Source organism: Buceros rhinoceros, unplaced genomic scaffold (assembly GCF_000710305.1).
Source record: "Buceros rhinoceros silvestris isolate BGI_N320 unplaced genomic scaffold, ASM71030v1 scaffold40648, whole genome shotgun sequence".
Taxonomy (NCBI): domain Eukaryota; kingdom Metazoa; phylum Chordata; class Aves; order Bucerotiformes; family Bucerotidae; genus Buceros; species Buceros rhinoceros.
In genome coordinates, this window is record NW_010426165.1 from 2,482 (window position 1) to 18,081 (window position 15,600).

The following is a 15,600-nucleotide window of genomic DNA, read 5'->3' on the forward strand; positions in this document are numbered from 1 at the left end:
GTTACGCTGAGTACGTTTTAGCATCTGGAGATGGAAGAACTGTCTTTACAATCAGATTATTTTTGAAGAAAATGACCAGCATACTGCCTTCTCCTTGACACAATCACCTTTAAAGAGCAGTAGTCCTGTCCTGAAAATTTCTGAGCCATTTCTACTCTTTTGCAAGTATTTTATACAGACATGTTAGTCCAAATTAGCGCAGCTCAGTAGACAATGCTCCCCAAAAACTGCCTTCCCCTAAAGACTGCAAGAACAAGTCTTGCAATCTTGAAATTGTTTATTCTTAGTATACATCAAGTGATGGATGAAAAAGGACTTCTTTCAGATTTTTTCAGAGAAAGAATAGAAGAGAAACTTTAACAAGAAGAAGAATTGAGAGAAGCTTTAACAAGGGAAACCACAAATGGCGGATTAGACTACAAGCTGCTGAGAATCTCTTGATTTCTTAATTTCAGTCGTTTCAAGCTATCACAGACTAGTTTCTAGAAGTTTTTTAGAACATGCAATATTACTGAAAGTGAGCTCATCCTGTATATTTCACACTAAAAAAAAGCCATTTTGCACTTGGACTAGACCACAGTGACTTGAAAACACCACGTGACATTCAAAGTTCTCTGCAAAGTCTTCTCATTACCAACCCAGCTACAGTCAGTGTCCATAGCACCAACAGCCTTGCCCAATGTGATGCATGTCAGAAATGCCAGCTGATGGTGTCACAGGGTTTCCTAAGGCACAGAGCAAAACTCCTGCCCTGTCTCTTTCAATACGGGCACATCTCTCTACACTTTCTCAGGGTGTATGAGCCACCCTCAACATTCTTTTTCCCATGCACATCCCAGCTCTGATAGTCTTCATCTCGCACCAGCACGTGACTGAGCTCCACGCTGGCTGCCTTGGTCAGTTGTTCAAATAGCGTTAAGTTGCCCTGACTGAAAGCCCTAATGAGGTGCTGATCCCATCATCCAATCACTCAGCTGAGCCAGAATGCATCCCATGGGACAGCCAGAAAAGACTGATGCAAGAATTCCAAGCAATGTGTAACATGAAAGGCCGCCGTTTGCATCGCTAGAACTCACAGCCTGTCAGCACAGCCATTAGAAATCCTGGGCTACAGAGATTTATAATTCAACCCTCCCACACACAGAATTTGCTCCAGACTGAAACTTGGCACAAAATTCAGTCCCAGGAGGGCATTAAAAAAATAACCCATTCAACGGTTTCCGTCCCATGGCTTCAGCTCACAGCCATTTAAATAATGGCAATTTCTCATTTCTCTTTTTAACTGAGGAAATCCAATATAAAACACCAGATTTACATAACATTGCAGTGGTGATACAAGCTGGCAACAAACCCAGAGAGAAGGCTGCCAGAGCTGTTCCGTCATCCCCTTTTGGTGAATTTCTCCATTTGGATTCAGCTTAACGGAATGGGTTTTGTTAGGTCTAGCTGACATGTGTAATCTGCAAACCCCACCTCCACACTGGTCAGGCAGCTTGCCCCGGCTATGAACATACACCTTGTGTGTCTGTCAGAGGGGGCCAAGCCCTCCTTGGTCAATGCAGCCTTCCATTTGTGCTGTCACTGTTATTTCTCTGCTGCAAACTCTGCTGGCTGATTTAGAGGACAGTAATTAGTTGCCTATTGAACTGCAAAACACCAACTGGACAAGGAATGGACATACACAAAACAAAGACAGGAACTGATGCAAACCGAAAGAAATTTGTCAGTAGAGCCTTTGATTTGATTGGAGATTGTTCTGACAACTACCACACCTGTTTCCAGGGAGAAAGACAGATCCAATTCTACTGTGGTTGCAGTCCTTTCTCCACCAGGGGCCGTCTCTAATCTTAAATTTGTCAGTGGAAAAAAAAATCTTGGAAGTTGGTGCAATGCCACAAACATTTCATAAATACAGCAGACTTCAGAAAGTCTGCAGCAAACCACAGTGGTGAGCATAAGCCTTCTGCTCCACTACCACTCACCCAGAGAAGCCTTTGGTGGCACTTGCCACCAAAGCTAGGAGCTTGTGTCATCTGCAAAATGTATCATCTGCCGAGTGGGCTACTGGCTCCTATCTCATCACCCCCAGCACCTTTCCTGCTCTCCCACAGCACACCAGAGAAGCAGCCGCTGCTGCCACACTCCAGCTGGAGAATACAGTATATTACAAATTGTCACCAAAGCACCTGATCAGATTTTTCCTATTCGTTATACAAGTTGACAAGGAGTACAACTATAAAATAATTACATGAGTGAACACTATGAGAAGAAAATTAGGATTTCTATCAGGGGTCAACCCCAAGGCTCCAAAACTCAGAAAAAGAAGTATTTCTTGTTCTTTGAAGAATTATTGACTTAAATGTACTTTATATCGGTTTGGACGCTCTGCTGCTGTAAGGATGCCACAAGATGCTACGGCAGTCAATATCAAAATGCTTCTTCCAGAATGTGGTGGTAGGTCTAAACTGCCATTGTGGTATGCTGTAGTCTCCCCCTGTACTAAACGAGCCTCCCAAAGACCAGCCACTGAGGTCCACGTTCCAGCTGTGCAAACTGATCTGGGTTTCTGAGAGATATATGTACAATATTTCTTTTGAACAGGGGAAGAAAGCTGAGCCCAAGGGACCACCTAAGCTTTCAAAACAGAAAAACAATATGGGGCGAACATCTGCAGAACCACCTTCTTTTCCAACACAGTCTTCTCATACCTTGTCCTTTAATTCCAAAGGGGGGTACAAAGTCCCTGATACGTGCCCATTTCCTGAAGGAGTCATCCAAGAACATTGGTGCCGGCTTTGAGAACCTGAGAAAAAAAAATGACAGAAATTAACTCCTGAACTAGGAATGATAAATTTCTGCAGGGAGGTTAAGAGACTCCATTCCTAAGTGCTGATTCCACAGTCTCACCTGCAATACAGCAAAGCGGGAGATTTTGCATTTACCCAAAGATGCCCACAGCAGAACAAAGTTGTCAGAAATTGTGCCATAAGCACACACAAATTACTCAAGTCACGAGCCTGGCAATCACTTCCACTCGACAATTTAGAACTTCCCCACTATTGTTTGGCAATTAATTTAGCTACAATAAGTTGCAAATTGCAAACAGATTTTAAACAGTTCTACTTCCAGCTTTGTAAACACAAGCCAATTTATGTGCTGCCTACGCAAGAGTGTGAAGACGGGGCACAGGCTTGCCATTACATTGTTCATTACATGTGTGTGTGCTGCTTTGTGCAGACAAGAATGCTCCGAGCAAATGCATGTGGAGAGCAAGACTGGGGTTATCTGCTCTCATGGCTGCATCTGCACATCACACTTATCTGCACATACACAGCAGTAACACAGGCGAGAAAGGAAATGGTTCAGGAGATCATGAAGTGCACTTAGTTTACAGAGAATGGAAATTCAGTACAGATCTAGGTGTTTTCTTCTACATTGATTAGCATATAAATGATTCAAGCGAGGTCCCTGCCAAACCAAACAGTTGTGATCTATCCAAAAATCACTTACAAAAGGCAGAACTAGTCCTTCGTAACCATGTCATTACGGGAATACATCATCCTAATTACAGCCTTAACAGACGAACACAGCAGCTGCTAAAAACCTGTCTCTTTTAGAAACAATTAGTACAGTGGCCACATAGAAGGAAACAATTAGCAAAAGAAACTACAGAAATACTAACTTTCAATGGAGCCATTTCTGAGTGTATCAAGATCACTGCTAGAAAATGTGCTAATATTTTAAGATATCTGTTCATTCAATCATATCAAAACAGTAGCAGGGATGTTCTGGATCAAAATCAATCACACTGTGACATAGAAATGAAGAAAGGAATGTTCTGTGTGTTCAGAATCAGAGAGTACATCTCCACTACAGCCACCCTGCAAGTGCAACGTACACGTATCTGAAATAGATCATCATCATGGCTTGGCTTCGTGAACGAAGATCTGGGAAGGGCTTTTCCCACCACCTGGCAAACCTACCACCTGGTAAGAGGACAGATGTAACACACCGGTTTAACCTCCCCTTCGGGCTGTTTTTCCATTCACCATGCAACTCTGCTGTTGCGAACAGGTTACTTCTGGACTTGAGCTACCTGATTTAAACAAACTCATCTACACTACCCACAGCCAGGTGCAGGGCAACAATTTGAGACAGCAGCAAAGTGGGGAAAGGATGGAATGAATTCTGAGTTACAAACTGCTCCAAGTACAGATCTATCACAAATGCCCATTAAATCAGAGGTTGCAGAAATCTCTAGGAAGGAGAAAGAGAGATGAAGAGTATTTAACAAAAGACGACAACTCAAACTCAGCCATGCACACCACTTCATGTCCACTCATGCAATCTTTAAGATCATCTGTAACTATAAAAGCAGGATGCAGAGATTAGATTGCTGATCTAGAAGAAATGGTTTTTTTAGAGCTCAGGATATGAAAGGATATATACACGCCACCACCTGAGAAAAGATAGAAAAGATATGTGAGATATATTAGAGCTTCTGAAGATCTTAAGTAAAAAATAAAAAAAAAAAAAACAGGATACAAGAATACACTGAAAATATCCTTAAAAAGTCTATAACTCGATACATTAATTCAATGTTTTTTTCAAGCACCTTGGTGCACTGAAATGTAAGTATCACGTTACACTGGGGTGTCTCCAAGAACTTACCACCACCTACTTCCAACATCAATAGCAGGAAACTTCGCAGGATTCTCATACAAAGCTTTTATAACTTGAATGGCTACAGCACAAATGTTCAGAGTTCTTCCTCTACAGCTATGGTCCCCATTCTCCTGAAGCAGCAGCCCCAGTGAGGAACAATGGCACTGCCTGAGGATCACCAGAACTTTTGGGCTTGTTAGGTCACCAAGCCACTCTGGTTGCTGCTGTGACATGCAATCTTGGGAAAAAACTTGGGTGCTTCAGAAAACACATATAGGGGCAGGTTTTAGTCTCTTCTCAAGAATCAAGAGGATTCCCTACAATAATGCTACAGTAAGTAGCAAAGTGTAGCTAAAAAACTTAGCCTGTTCAGTTCACCTGTTCAAGAGCACAGCACGAGAAAAGTGGTCCAGGCTGTGCGGTCAGGCCTAACTCAGAAGTTGCTGTTATTTATAGATGCAATTAACTGGTCTGTTTACAAGTCATACATCAGGAAAATGAAGTTTACACTAGTCTGAGAGCGTATATATCAGAGTATGGAACGTCTCTCCCCAATGCAGATTCCCCCTTACAAGGTGCCTGGTAAAACTAAGAGGAAGGTCAGATCATCCTGGGACTGTCTGGGCCCCAAGGGGAGTCCTCCCAAATCAGCTGGAGCATTAGCAGGACCGATCTGAGGCTCTATGTGCCCCTTCTGCATGTGATGACAAGAGGACCAGAGTGATGCCCAAAGAGAAGTGTGACCATTTGCCTTTTTATTGTATTTGCTACAACTAAACTTAAGCATTTTTCTAGCAAAGAACACAATAGCCTTAGACCACTTACTATTATTTGGTAATATTTAACACTACTGTACACAGAGCCAGGAAAACTGACTTTTAATTCATACTTCTGCTTCATTTAAGAGGGGGAAGGAACAGGTTTTAGGGAAGTATTATATCCACATGGGGGGAAAAAAGAGCAAATTAGAGGATATTTATCTTCCATAAATCTTGAAGGTAATTCCATTTAGGAAATATTAAGAAACCATGAATGCTGTAAGCTCATGATCTATGAAAAGCACTTTGCCACCTCAGTAAATCAGAGCAGGCCAGAACCGGTGTCCAGCAGTGACAGGGAAACACTGGCTGCCAGACCGCTCCAGGAGCATGGCTGTTCTGTCTCGGCTCTGAAGTGTGTCTGGCATATTCTGGGACCCTTCAGAAGTGTCAGGATATGCCTCAAACAGGCCATGGGAATGCTCTCTGCAGAGCACCTAAAATACATTCCAAAGAATGTGTGGGAGTCTGTCAAACACAAAAAGTGAATGTTTCCAAATGACATTAAACTTTGTATCTACTGAGCAGCCTGCATGAGGGATGCTGCATCTTACCCGAGTCATCTGTCCCAGCTACCTAAGGGCAGGTTAGCTTCACCAACAACCACAGCTCCAGAAACGACACAGGCTTGTGCTCTATAGGCAAAGAGCACATAAAGGGAGATTTTTTCAGATTTAAATCTTAAGCACCTTCTCTCTACCCCATCCCAAATTCCAGAACAGCCTTGTAGCACGTCAACCATGAAAAGATGAGAAATTTTGAGTGCTGACGGCACGCACTTACAACCTGCATGATTTGGGAGAGAAATGCCACGCATCTAAAATCTCTAGTTTGAATGACGTATAACAATAAAACACCAAATGACATCTAAAAAGACTAAATGCCAGATATGATAATTACTAGGTACAGTCCAAATCTCTCCCAGCTCTCAAGTTCGCATGCCCTATAAAGGCATTAGTAAAATCTCTAACAATCTGTCACTGTACACAGCAAAAAGAAGCGTACTGCCAGAAAACCACTCTTTAACAGGAATCTACATACACAAGAAAGTGTGATATATATTTGTGCCTAGTGGATTCCTGCTTACACGACAAAAAACTACATTTTCAATTCTTTTCCCCCTGACAAGTAAGAAGAGCTGGGATCCCAAAACATTTCTACCTGGAAGGCTGAACTAGCTTGCCAGAAGCTCCCAGCCAAATTTTCTGACCATTTCCATTCTGTCCTTGTTACATAGATCCATTTAGTCTTTGAAATGTGCTGAGGTATTCAACATCAGCAGCACTAACTTCCCAAAATATCTCATAAATCCTAGACTAGCACCTTATTTAAGGCAGCTATTGAACAATTTCAGATATTTAAACTTGACTAGAATCTGCGTCCTGCTCCTACCTGTTGCTTTCAAGGCAATTAATACATAAATGTATAGAAGAGAATAAGCTAGACAGGAGAGAAAGTAAAATAAACACACTGATTGATAATCTCCAGCTTTGACATGGAGAAAGGAATTCCAGGACAAGTCCTTGAAAGAGTAGAGGAGACAATGGCATGACATTTCTAGAAATCATGACACTAAGGAGAGGCAGACTGGCAACCACTAAGCTTCACTGTGGGCTTATTTCTCAGATATTTCCTTCCCTTTTTTTTTTTTTCTTCCTCTCCTCCTATAAGCTGCCCTGCTCTTTTGTTTCTTCTTTAGTTAGGGAGAATCAGCAGTGAAGGAAAACTGGAAGCTGAAGGGAAAAAACCAAGCAGTGCTAGAACCTGTTGTACATAACCTGTACTTTGCATATGTAAACAACTTTGTTTTTTTTAAAAACACACACAATGACTTATTTCTTCTGGTATGACTTCTATCTTTTGTTTGCTTATGCTTTCCTTTTTCCCTAGTGAAACCTAGATGCATGTTCTCTCCATTGCCTCCCTTCTCTGGGGAGCAGCGTGGTATGGTAGCATAGGGAATGTTTGTGATGTCCTGATTTCACACTTCTTGACATTAATCCTCTGTCAAAAATCCAAGCAGCTCAAAGATTCCTCAAGAAGTTGAAAAAATCAAGCAAATGGATTAATAAGGATTTAACCCATCCTACAACCGACATAATACTTCTCCTAAATCGGCAAACAAATGAGCTAACAAAATGGATGACTGCAAGAAGAAAATCTCTAACAGTAGAGATCAGGCCAAAAATTAAGCTGGTCTTAGCAAAATGCAGAAATCATCCAAAATGAAATTAGACAATATGGAAAGGACAACTTAGCACTGAAGAATAGCTGGTCAGTGCACCCTACCACTGCCATTTGAGACCCCTAGTTCTTCTTTTGGAAGGGACAGTGAGCCACTATTCCCTATCCATCATCTTCTATGCTATTCGTGCCTACAGACCCTCAGTGTACCTACAGCTGTCCCTTTCAGGCTGAAAAGTCTTCAACTACCTGGCCATTCTCTGTGCAGTTGCCACCGAGTCACACAGCTTTACAACACTGCTTTGCTTTGTTCTCTGCCCTTTCCTAATAACTCTGCTATTGGGGTTTTGTCCATTACTAAGCTGGTGTAACCTCATGCAGAGCTGCGAAGGAACCGGTAAGACCATGAGGTGTAAACCATGGTCCTGCCTTCTGACAGGAAGCAGCAGTAAATGTCACAGCCACTCCAGGACAGGCTTTATTCCACAAGGAAAGAAAAGGAAGAGGCAGGTAAAGTCCACTGAGCAGAAAACTCCCTACCCTCCCACAGGCCATGCAGCAGTTATCCCAGTTACTCCAGCCTCCTCCCCTGGGAATGACTGCTCTGTACCCTTGAGGCACTCTGGAGCATCATCAGCCTTCTTGCCCTCTTTGCTCTCCATCACCTAGTAGGTTGTTTAAACTCAGTGGTGCAGGCATTTTCCCTTTGCCTGCTCACTGCTCTATTTAGAGCCGGACCAGCTGCTCCAACATAGCTTAAAGGGCCTCCATGCTCTGCGCTGTGGTTCATACACAGAACACTGTCACACTATGGCAGCAAAGATAAACATCCTATCGTGCCTGAAAAATGGAACTATCACAGCTGTCAAACTGTTAAATTCAGGATCAGAAAGTATCGGCTCAAGGACTGTGCCTGGTTCTGGGAATCATGCAAAAAACCATGAAAAACAGAAAAAAGACTGTAGCATAGCTACAGAGAAAGATCTAAGGTCTAAAACACATGATCTCAGAGAAAAGCTTGAGAGAAATGAATTTGTTTAGTTTAGAGAAAATTGCAAGATGACATGATAAGCTGTTAAATTATTACAAGGCTGCTGCAAAAGAGAAAGGTACTATCTGCATATCCCTGGTAAACGGAAGTAGCAGCCCTGGGCCTAAAATGGAAAGGAAACTAAAACATTAGAAAAGGGTTCCTTATGCTTGAGATGATTACACATAGAACTCTATTGCCTGGACATGGGTTACAGAATTGCATCAATTACATTTGTTTCTGATTTTATTGTATTATTTTTATGAACTTATGAACAAGTTTACACCTGTTAAGCATGGGTTAGACATATCTGTACCTACTTTTAAGAGGGAAAATGATCTTTTGAAGGTCTGCACAGGTCTATTTCTTTTAAAACCATTTTCACACTGGGCTAACACTGCTAGAAGGTGACCAGACTTCTGTAGTTAGAAATCAAGAGCCACCCTTCAGACTCCTTGTGCTTTTAAAGTATTTACTTTCATACATGGTAATCAAATTTCAGCACAAACACAGTAGAGAGAGTAGCTAAGCAGCACACGGATTCTGCAAGCCTGTAGCCTGCCAAAACTGCGTTCTGTTTGTACCCTGTACCTTTGTGATAAACAGGAAGACACGTAAAATTTAACCTTTCTGTAGTCATTAATATCTTGGGCTTATTCTCCACCAAGGCACAACATCAAAGGCAGGTTTAATATCAGCTCAGTCCCTTCTCCTAATTGACTATGTTCTGACACACATGAAGTCCAATAAAGTCTCCTGAGTGTCTTACTTATATAATGCAAACGATCATTATGGGGAAAGTTTTGCAATAAACTGTAAACATTAAGGACAAAAAGAAATTGGTTTGCCTGCTCTAATTAAATCCTCAGACTTTCCTACCAATTCTCAAAACACACACGCACTCACAAAAAAAACAAGTAGCTTGGTTTAAAGGTTGGCTTCCTTTTGGGGAGAAAAAAAAAAAAAAAAAGCAGCAGCTATAAATTTCAGACAAGGCAAAAATTTTGTCCTGACCTGCCTCATGATGCTGCTTAGAAAACAATGTGAAAAATCTGTCATTGTTCACCAAAACCTCCAATACCAAAACACAACTATGTAACGGTGAAAAGCTGACTTCCAGACAGCACAGAATGATGTTAGTTTAAAAACCAGTCTTTTAACATAATTTCAATGTCATGGTTTGTTTTTCATGTGTCATTGTCAAAGATGTAAGATTGAATTACAGCTAGTTTTTCCGACCAAAAGCCAGGTGGGGTGTTCAAGGCCTCTGAAAGAGCACCGAGCCAAATAGATGAGATTACGTGGTATTTGGAAACATGATTAAAGTGAGCAAAAGCAGACTCTAATTACTGCCTGAGCTTTCAAAGCCCTCTGTGAAAATAAAAAATGAGATGAGGAAGAAAGGAGAAAGGGTCCAGCAGTCCTTCTTAGAAAAGAGAGTTAGCTCACATGGAAGATGCCAACCAGCAACTTTGCCAGTTGCCAAAGTTTAGCACAATTATGTTCCTGCTCATATTCCACTGGGACAGAAAGGAGATTGGTGTTTCTAATGAAAAAGAATAGGAGAGCAGTCATCTAGGCTAACTGCTGGTGTACAACACGGTACTCCCGAAAACAGGGTATCCGTATAACCTCATGAACTTCCAACATACATTTCAGAAGCCCACAAAAGATAGGCACTGTTCCCATCAGTGACCTGTTGTCTTTCGTCATAGATACTAATTAACCGGTCTGTTAAAACTCAGTGACTGCACTTTGCTTTTATGAAGCCACCTTACAGTTCTCTTTATTCTACTTGTAGAGAAAAGTTAATCCACAGCCATGTCATTGCCAGCAAACCTCTCCATCCACTGCCATTTCTGACTGTCCAGAGCTGTCAGCAGTCTCATGGTGAAATACATCAAATTGCACATCACTGCTTCAAAAGCCTCTGGTCTTCTTTCCTACTACTACATTATTTAACGTATATATCTATCTTGAGGTTATCCTACTGTATCAGACAATTTTCAGATTTCAAAGCACTGAAGGGAATAATATAATTTTAGTATCCTTCACAACAAGTAAAAGTGTCCCTCCAGAAGGAGCCTGGAATACTTAATTCCTCCATCTAAACCACAAATCACATTTAATTTTTGTGCCTGTATGTCAAGAAAGTTGAAGAGAAATTGGTACATGCGCAGGGAACAGGACAATGATGAAGAGGAGCCTTCCACCATCAGCTAAACTAAAAATGCACATATTGTTTAGCACAGCCAAGCACAAGCACAGAACAGCTGGGACTGCTCCGTTGATGTACAGCACAGGGGATGCAGCACAGAAAGGGAAGAGCTATTGCAGCTAATGAACAAAAAGACCCAAAAGACAAATGAGTATGACCTGATCATGATACAGCCAGCTGAAGACAAAAATAAGGTCACTAACGTTTAAAACGGGTAAGCTCCAAAACAGTCTCATGATGGAAGCCAAGAAAGGCAGTAAACTGCAAAACAAACTACTTGAGGTGAAGCTTGGCCAGTTTATGAAAGGGGTTGTATGATTTGGTGCCTGCATGGGCATAGGACTGGACTTCATAATTCATTTGGTTCCTGAATGCCTGATATTCCTTCACCTCCAGCATATTGCACTTATCCAGGTCAAAAACCTGCTTGGGGCAAAAATTTCCTGCATAAGTCTTATCGGACCGAGGATGCTCACAGAAGAAATGTCAATGTTTCAAGCATCGTAACTGAAACAGATGAGCTGTTCTTAAGAGAAAACAGTCTTAATTTTTTTCAAGACTCATATACTGCCGGAACGATCAATGCCATTTCAGGACCTAGACAAAAAATACCTATTAAGATTATGTGGAAATTATTAATCTGCTGTGAAGGACACACCATGGCATTATCAGAGGTATTGTTAGCTCTTCTGATTTCCTTACATCTAAGTGAAATATTCTGAAAAGTTCTACAGGATGCAGTTTCTCATATCACACTCATGGGAGAATCTCAGCTTTCATGTTAAAAAACCCCAAAGCAAATAAAAACATTTTCCTAGCCTTATAGTTGGAAATGAAACTTCAATAACTAATAAAGGCTGAGGAAAAATAAAAAGAAGCCGCTATTTTCTAACTGCATACATCTTCTGTCCTGACATATTATTACTGAATATTTGTGGGTTGCACTTCTCATCAGTGCAACTCCCTACAGTAACTTTAAGGTGCTCCAGAGAATACCTGGCCAATGAAAATGCAGGTGAAGAGCAAGGCTGCTTTCAGACACAAACAGGAAATGAAAGCAAAACAGTAAAAGTGAGAGGGGAAAAAAAGTCTGTAGAAGATACTTCATCAAGAGTTGCCTGCAACACAAGACAGATAATTAAATGCAAAGAAACAGAGACGGGAAGCAAATTGTTAAGCTTCTTTGTACACTATATAAATTGATGCTCAAAGACAATCACACAGAGAGTCCATTGTGATGTTTCTTAGAATTTTTTGTCAGTTATTTTCAAAAGATTTAAGTCATCACAATCTGGGTTTGACATAAAAACTAGCACAGCGATGACAATATCAAATCAAGTCTCCGGTTTTGTTGAGACAACAGGAAGATATGAATTAGAAACAAGAATGAATTCTGCAGTGAAAACAAGAAGGGACTGAAAGCACAGGAGATGCTGGGCAAGCACAGTTCTCTCTGAACAGTCTGAAATTGGACAAGGCTTTTTGGTTGGAATTCATGCCATAATCTGCACCATTCACAGGACTGTCTTTGTAACTAAAAAAAAAAACCAAAACAGTAAGGGTGGAAATGTTCTCCATCGCACAAATTCCTAATGCCTAAACAATTTACCTTGGCATGCTCCTTCTTGTAGGAAGTTGTTCAAGAAACAGTTGTGTGATTTTAAAGCTTTTCTAGTAGTCAAAGCAGTGTAATTCATCCTACCAGAGAACAAGCTTTCTTTTTCTTCTTCTAAGTGAAACAGAATAATATAGCTTCAGGTGCCATGTCCCAGGCACAGCCACCCGAGCGCATTTATACAAAGTAGAAAAAAAATCACTACTATCAGAATATCATCATTTACTGAAAAACAGTTACAGATAGGTCACAAAGCCGCTATTAATGAGATCTGTATCAATCCCAACAGGAAAAATTCTAGATGTGTTTCTATTATTCTGCTGCACAACCGACTTTACATTGTAGTGCAGGATGAACTAGGAGCAGCCAGTTGTTACTACTTCAGGTTCAGACAGAAGCTTTTTTATTCCTTTAACCAGGTGCAAAAACCTCCAAGGTTTTTTGCCTCTCACAGGCTCTGACTGGGAAGCCAGACAAAGAAAGGCCAAAATCTGTACCCTAAATAGAAAGAGTATTTTCAGAGGGATCTTTTCCCCTAAGGTGCCAGTGCCAGCAGGTCCCTTCTGAAACTGGAGAGAATGTTTGATGTAGGAGACATGGACCCTGTGCCCAGTTTCGTGGGATTCTCTGTCTCTGCTATCACCTTATTAATTCCAGCCCTTAGCCTAAGAGTGATCTGTAAAGCAACAGGCATTAAAATCTTCCAGATCATATCAGCACTGTTTAATAGAAGCCTCTCTCCTTTGGTCCCATGGTTTTAAAAATAAACAAGTATTTTAACTAAGCAAGGGTAAGACACTGAGCTTGTAAAACCTCTTTCTGGGTACCGCTTCCAGAGATAAGGCGTAGGGACTGGACACTCCAGAAAGTTTCCATGTGAGAGGCCACCTGACAAACCCGGAAGGATTTACTGGCTCAAGGAGCAAGTGGCTGCAGAGGACAGAACTGCAGACAGTAGACAGCACTGACAGCTACATCCTTTCTTCATCATCCCACACAGAAGGCGTCTGGCTTGAGTTAGAGAATAGGCAGGGAAGAAAAGGTTGGAGGTGTAACTTGACTATTCTGACAAAGAAAAGAACCATGAACCATGCTCTCCCATACCAGTTTCAAAATAGGTACAAAAAGTAAGACCTATCCTTCCAGCCAGCACACTTACTGGCCTCCTCCAACCAGGGTGCTGAGCAGCAACAAAGGCACCTGTGGCGATAACTTCAAAGGACTCAGCTGCAAGGCTTGGTAGATACCTGAAGCACAAGGTAAGTTCTTAAAAGCCTGCTCTCCAAAATGCTACAAAACTTTTGGAGGAAGTTATGTCCTCCCTGATTCACTAACCAAAGCAAAGAGATCCTCCCGATTATTCTTATTGGACCACCTGAATGGTGCAACAGACCTCCTCATTCCAGGAATGGAGTTTTTCAGTGAGATAGTTCATTTCAACAAGTTCCCACAAGAAAAGCCAGTAGAAAAAAGGATGCTGCTGGTTTATGCATTTGAGATTTATGTTAGTCACTGAAATAAATACTAAATATTATTAGCTCCTAAAGGAAATGGTTATAGTGAAGATGAGGGGATAAAAAACCCACACAAATATGCTTTCTCCTTCAGTACCCTTGATAAAGAAAGCACTTTTCCTACAGCTGTGGGAAAGAAAACAAGACATAATGGTGAAAGTTAAAATTACACCTCTTTTGGCTGTTATCAAAGGAGATATAGCACACGGACAAAGTGCAGTCAAGTGATCCCAAGTTCCAAACCAAAGAAATGCTGCAGGAATATTCATCGTTGGCATTTGTATTTGCTCCTGAGCATTAGAAAGAGCCGTTTAACATGCTGATCCACTACTTTTGTCCCAGCAGCAAGGTTTAACTGTGTGAACCGTGTTCAGCCTTTACAGAAAGCATCAGTAAGTTCACTCCTACCATTGATACTCTCTCTCCCAGTGAAACCCTTAGGCAAAGCAGTATTAAGCAGTTTCAGTGTGCAGCACTGCTATCTGAGACAGAAATCCTGCCACACCTGGGAGTTTTCCATACCCTTCGTGAGTGGGCGGAACAAAGCACAGGGAGCGACCTTATAACCCAGCATGTCCACAGATCCATCAAGGAGCTACAAAAGTAACTTACTCTCCACCTCAGCCTGGAATTCAGTCTATTCACTGCATTTTCTTAGCATCATCCGGTTTTGGTTTATTTTCTTATTCTTTTGTTTGCCCACCTATGTTTGCCTAACCACTTAGATGGCCTACACAACCACTGCAGTATTCAAGCGCTCCACAAACAACTACTTACAATTCATATCTGTCATAGAGAAGGTCTTTGTGTTTTCATTCCACTTCTTGAAAGATTTAAAACTAATTCCATGAAGGTATTAAACTTTTCACTCCAGACGTTTTGGAAGTAGACATGCTTGGTGTGACAGTACAAGAAATCTCTCAATTACAATGACAAATTGCAGTCATTTTGTTCTTGTTTAATCTTACTTCTAACAAAACAAGCACTTTTCTAAGAAAAAATGGAAAAAGTCATGAAAGCTCACAGCCTAAAAAGTGAAAGCTTTGGAATGCACTGGCAAAAGAAAATGAAGACTATAGTATAAATAATGAGTAATCTTAATCACCAGCTATTTCTAATATCTTATCATCTTAAGTACTTCTACCCTCCAATAAATCAACATTTACTTCTTTGAACTTACTGAAGTAAAATAGAAGAAATAACAAGAAATACAAGAAAGGTACAGTTCAAGCTACCAAATAAAGTTCTTTAAAATAATAATTTATTATTCGAAGCTGTAATAAAATTCCAGAAAACATTTTGACCTCTCTTCCAAAGTTTGCCCAAATTAAAACCCAATTTTCCCATATTAGCTTGAGGTAGTTTAAAAAAAGCTAAAGCCCACAACTCCATCTAATTCAGGATACTCTTAAACTTCCCTGTCTAAACAGAAAAGTTGAAGGACTACTTCAGCCGAGCATCCCTTGATCTCAATGACAAGAGAAACAGCAGATTTTCCTTAGCCAGCAAAATAGCAACGCTGCTGGCCAAAAGGAGAACTTCCCACAAGTATTTAT

General features: G+C 41.0%; 1 protein-coding gene across 1 annotated transcript in view; it reads right to left on the bottom strand.

Annotated features, from left to right (window-relative positions):
- Positions 1-2,708: 2,708 nt before the first annotated feature.
- LOC104498048 (CMP-N-acetylneuraminate-beta-1,4-galactoside alpha-2,3-sialyltransferase-like) overlaps positions 2,709-15,600 on the bottom strand; it is a gene marked incomplete at its 3' end in the record, with an annotated part of 107,417 nt that continues 94,525 nt past the window's right edge. The window contains exon 5 of the mRNA XM_010141372.1: positions 2,709-2,803. Coding sequence (XP_010139674.1) covers positions 2,709-2,803 — 95 coding nt within the window. The remainder of the gene's footprint in view (positions 2,804-15,600) is intronic.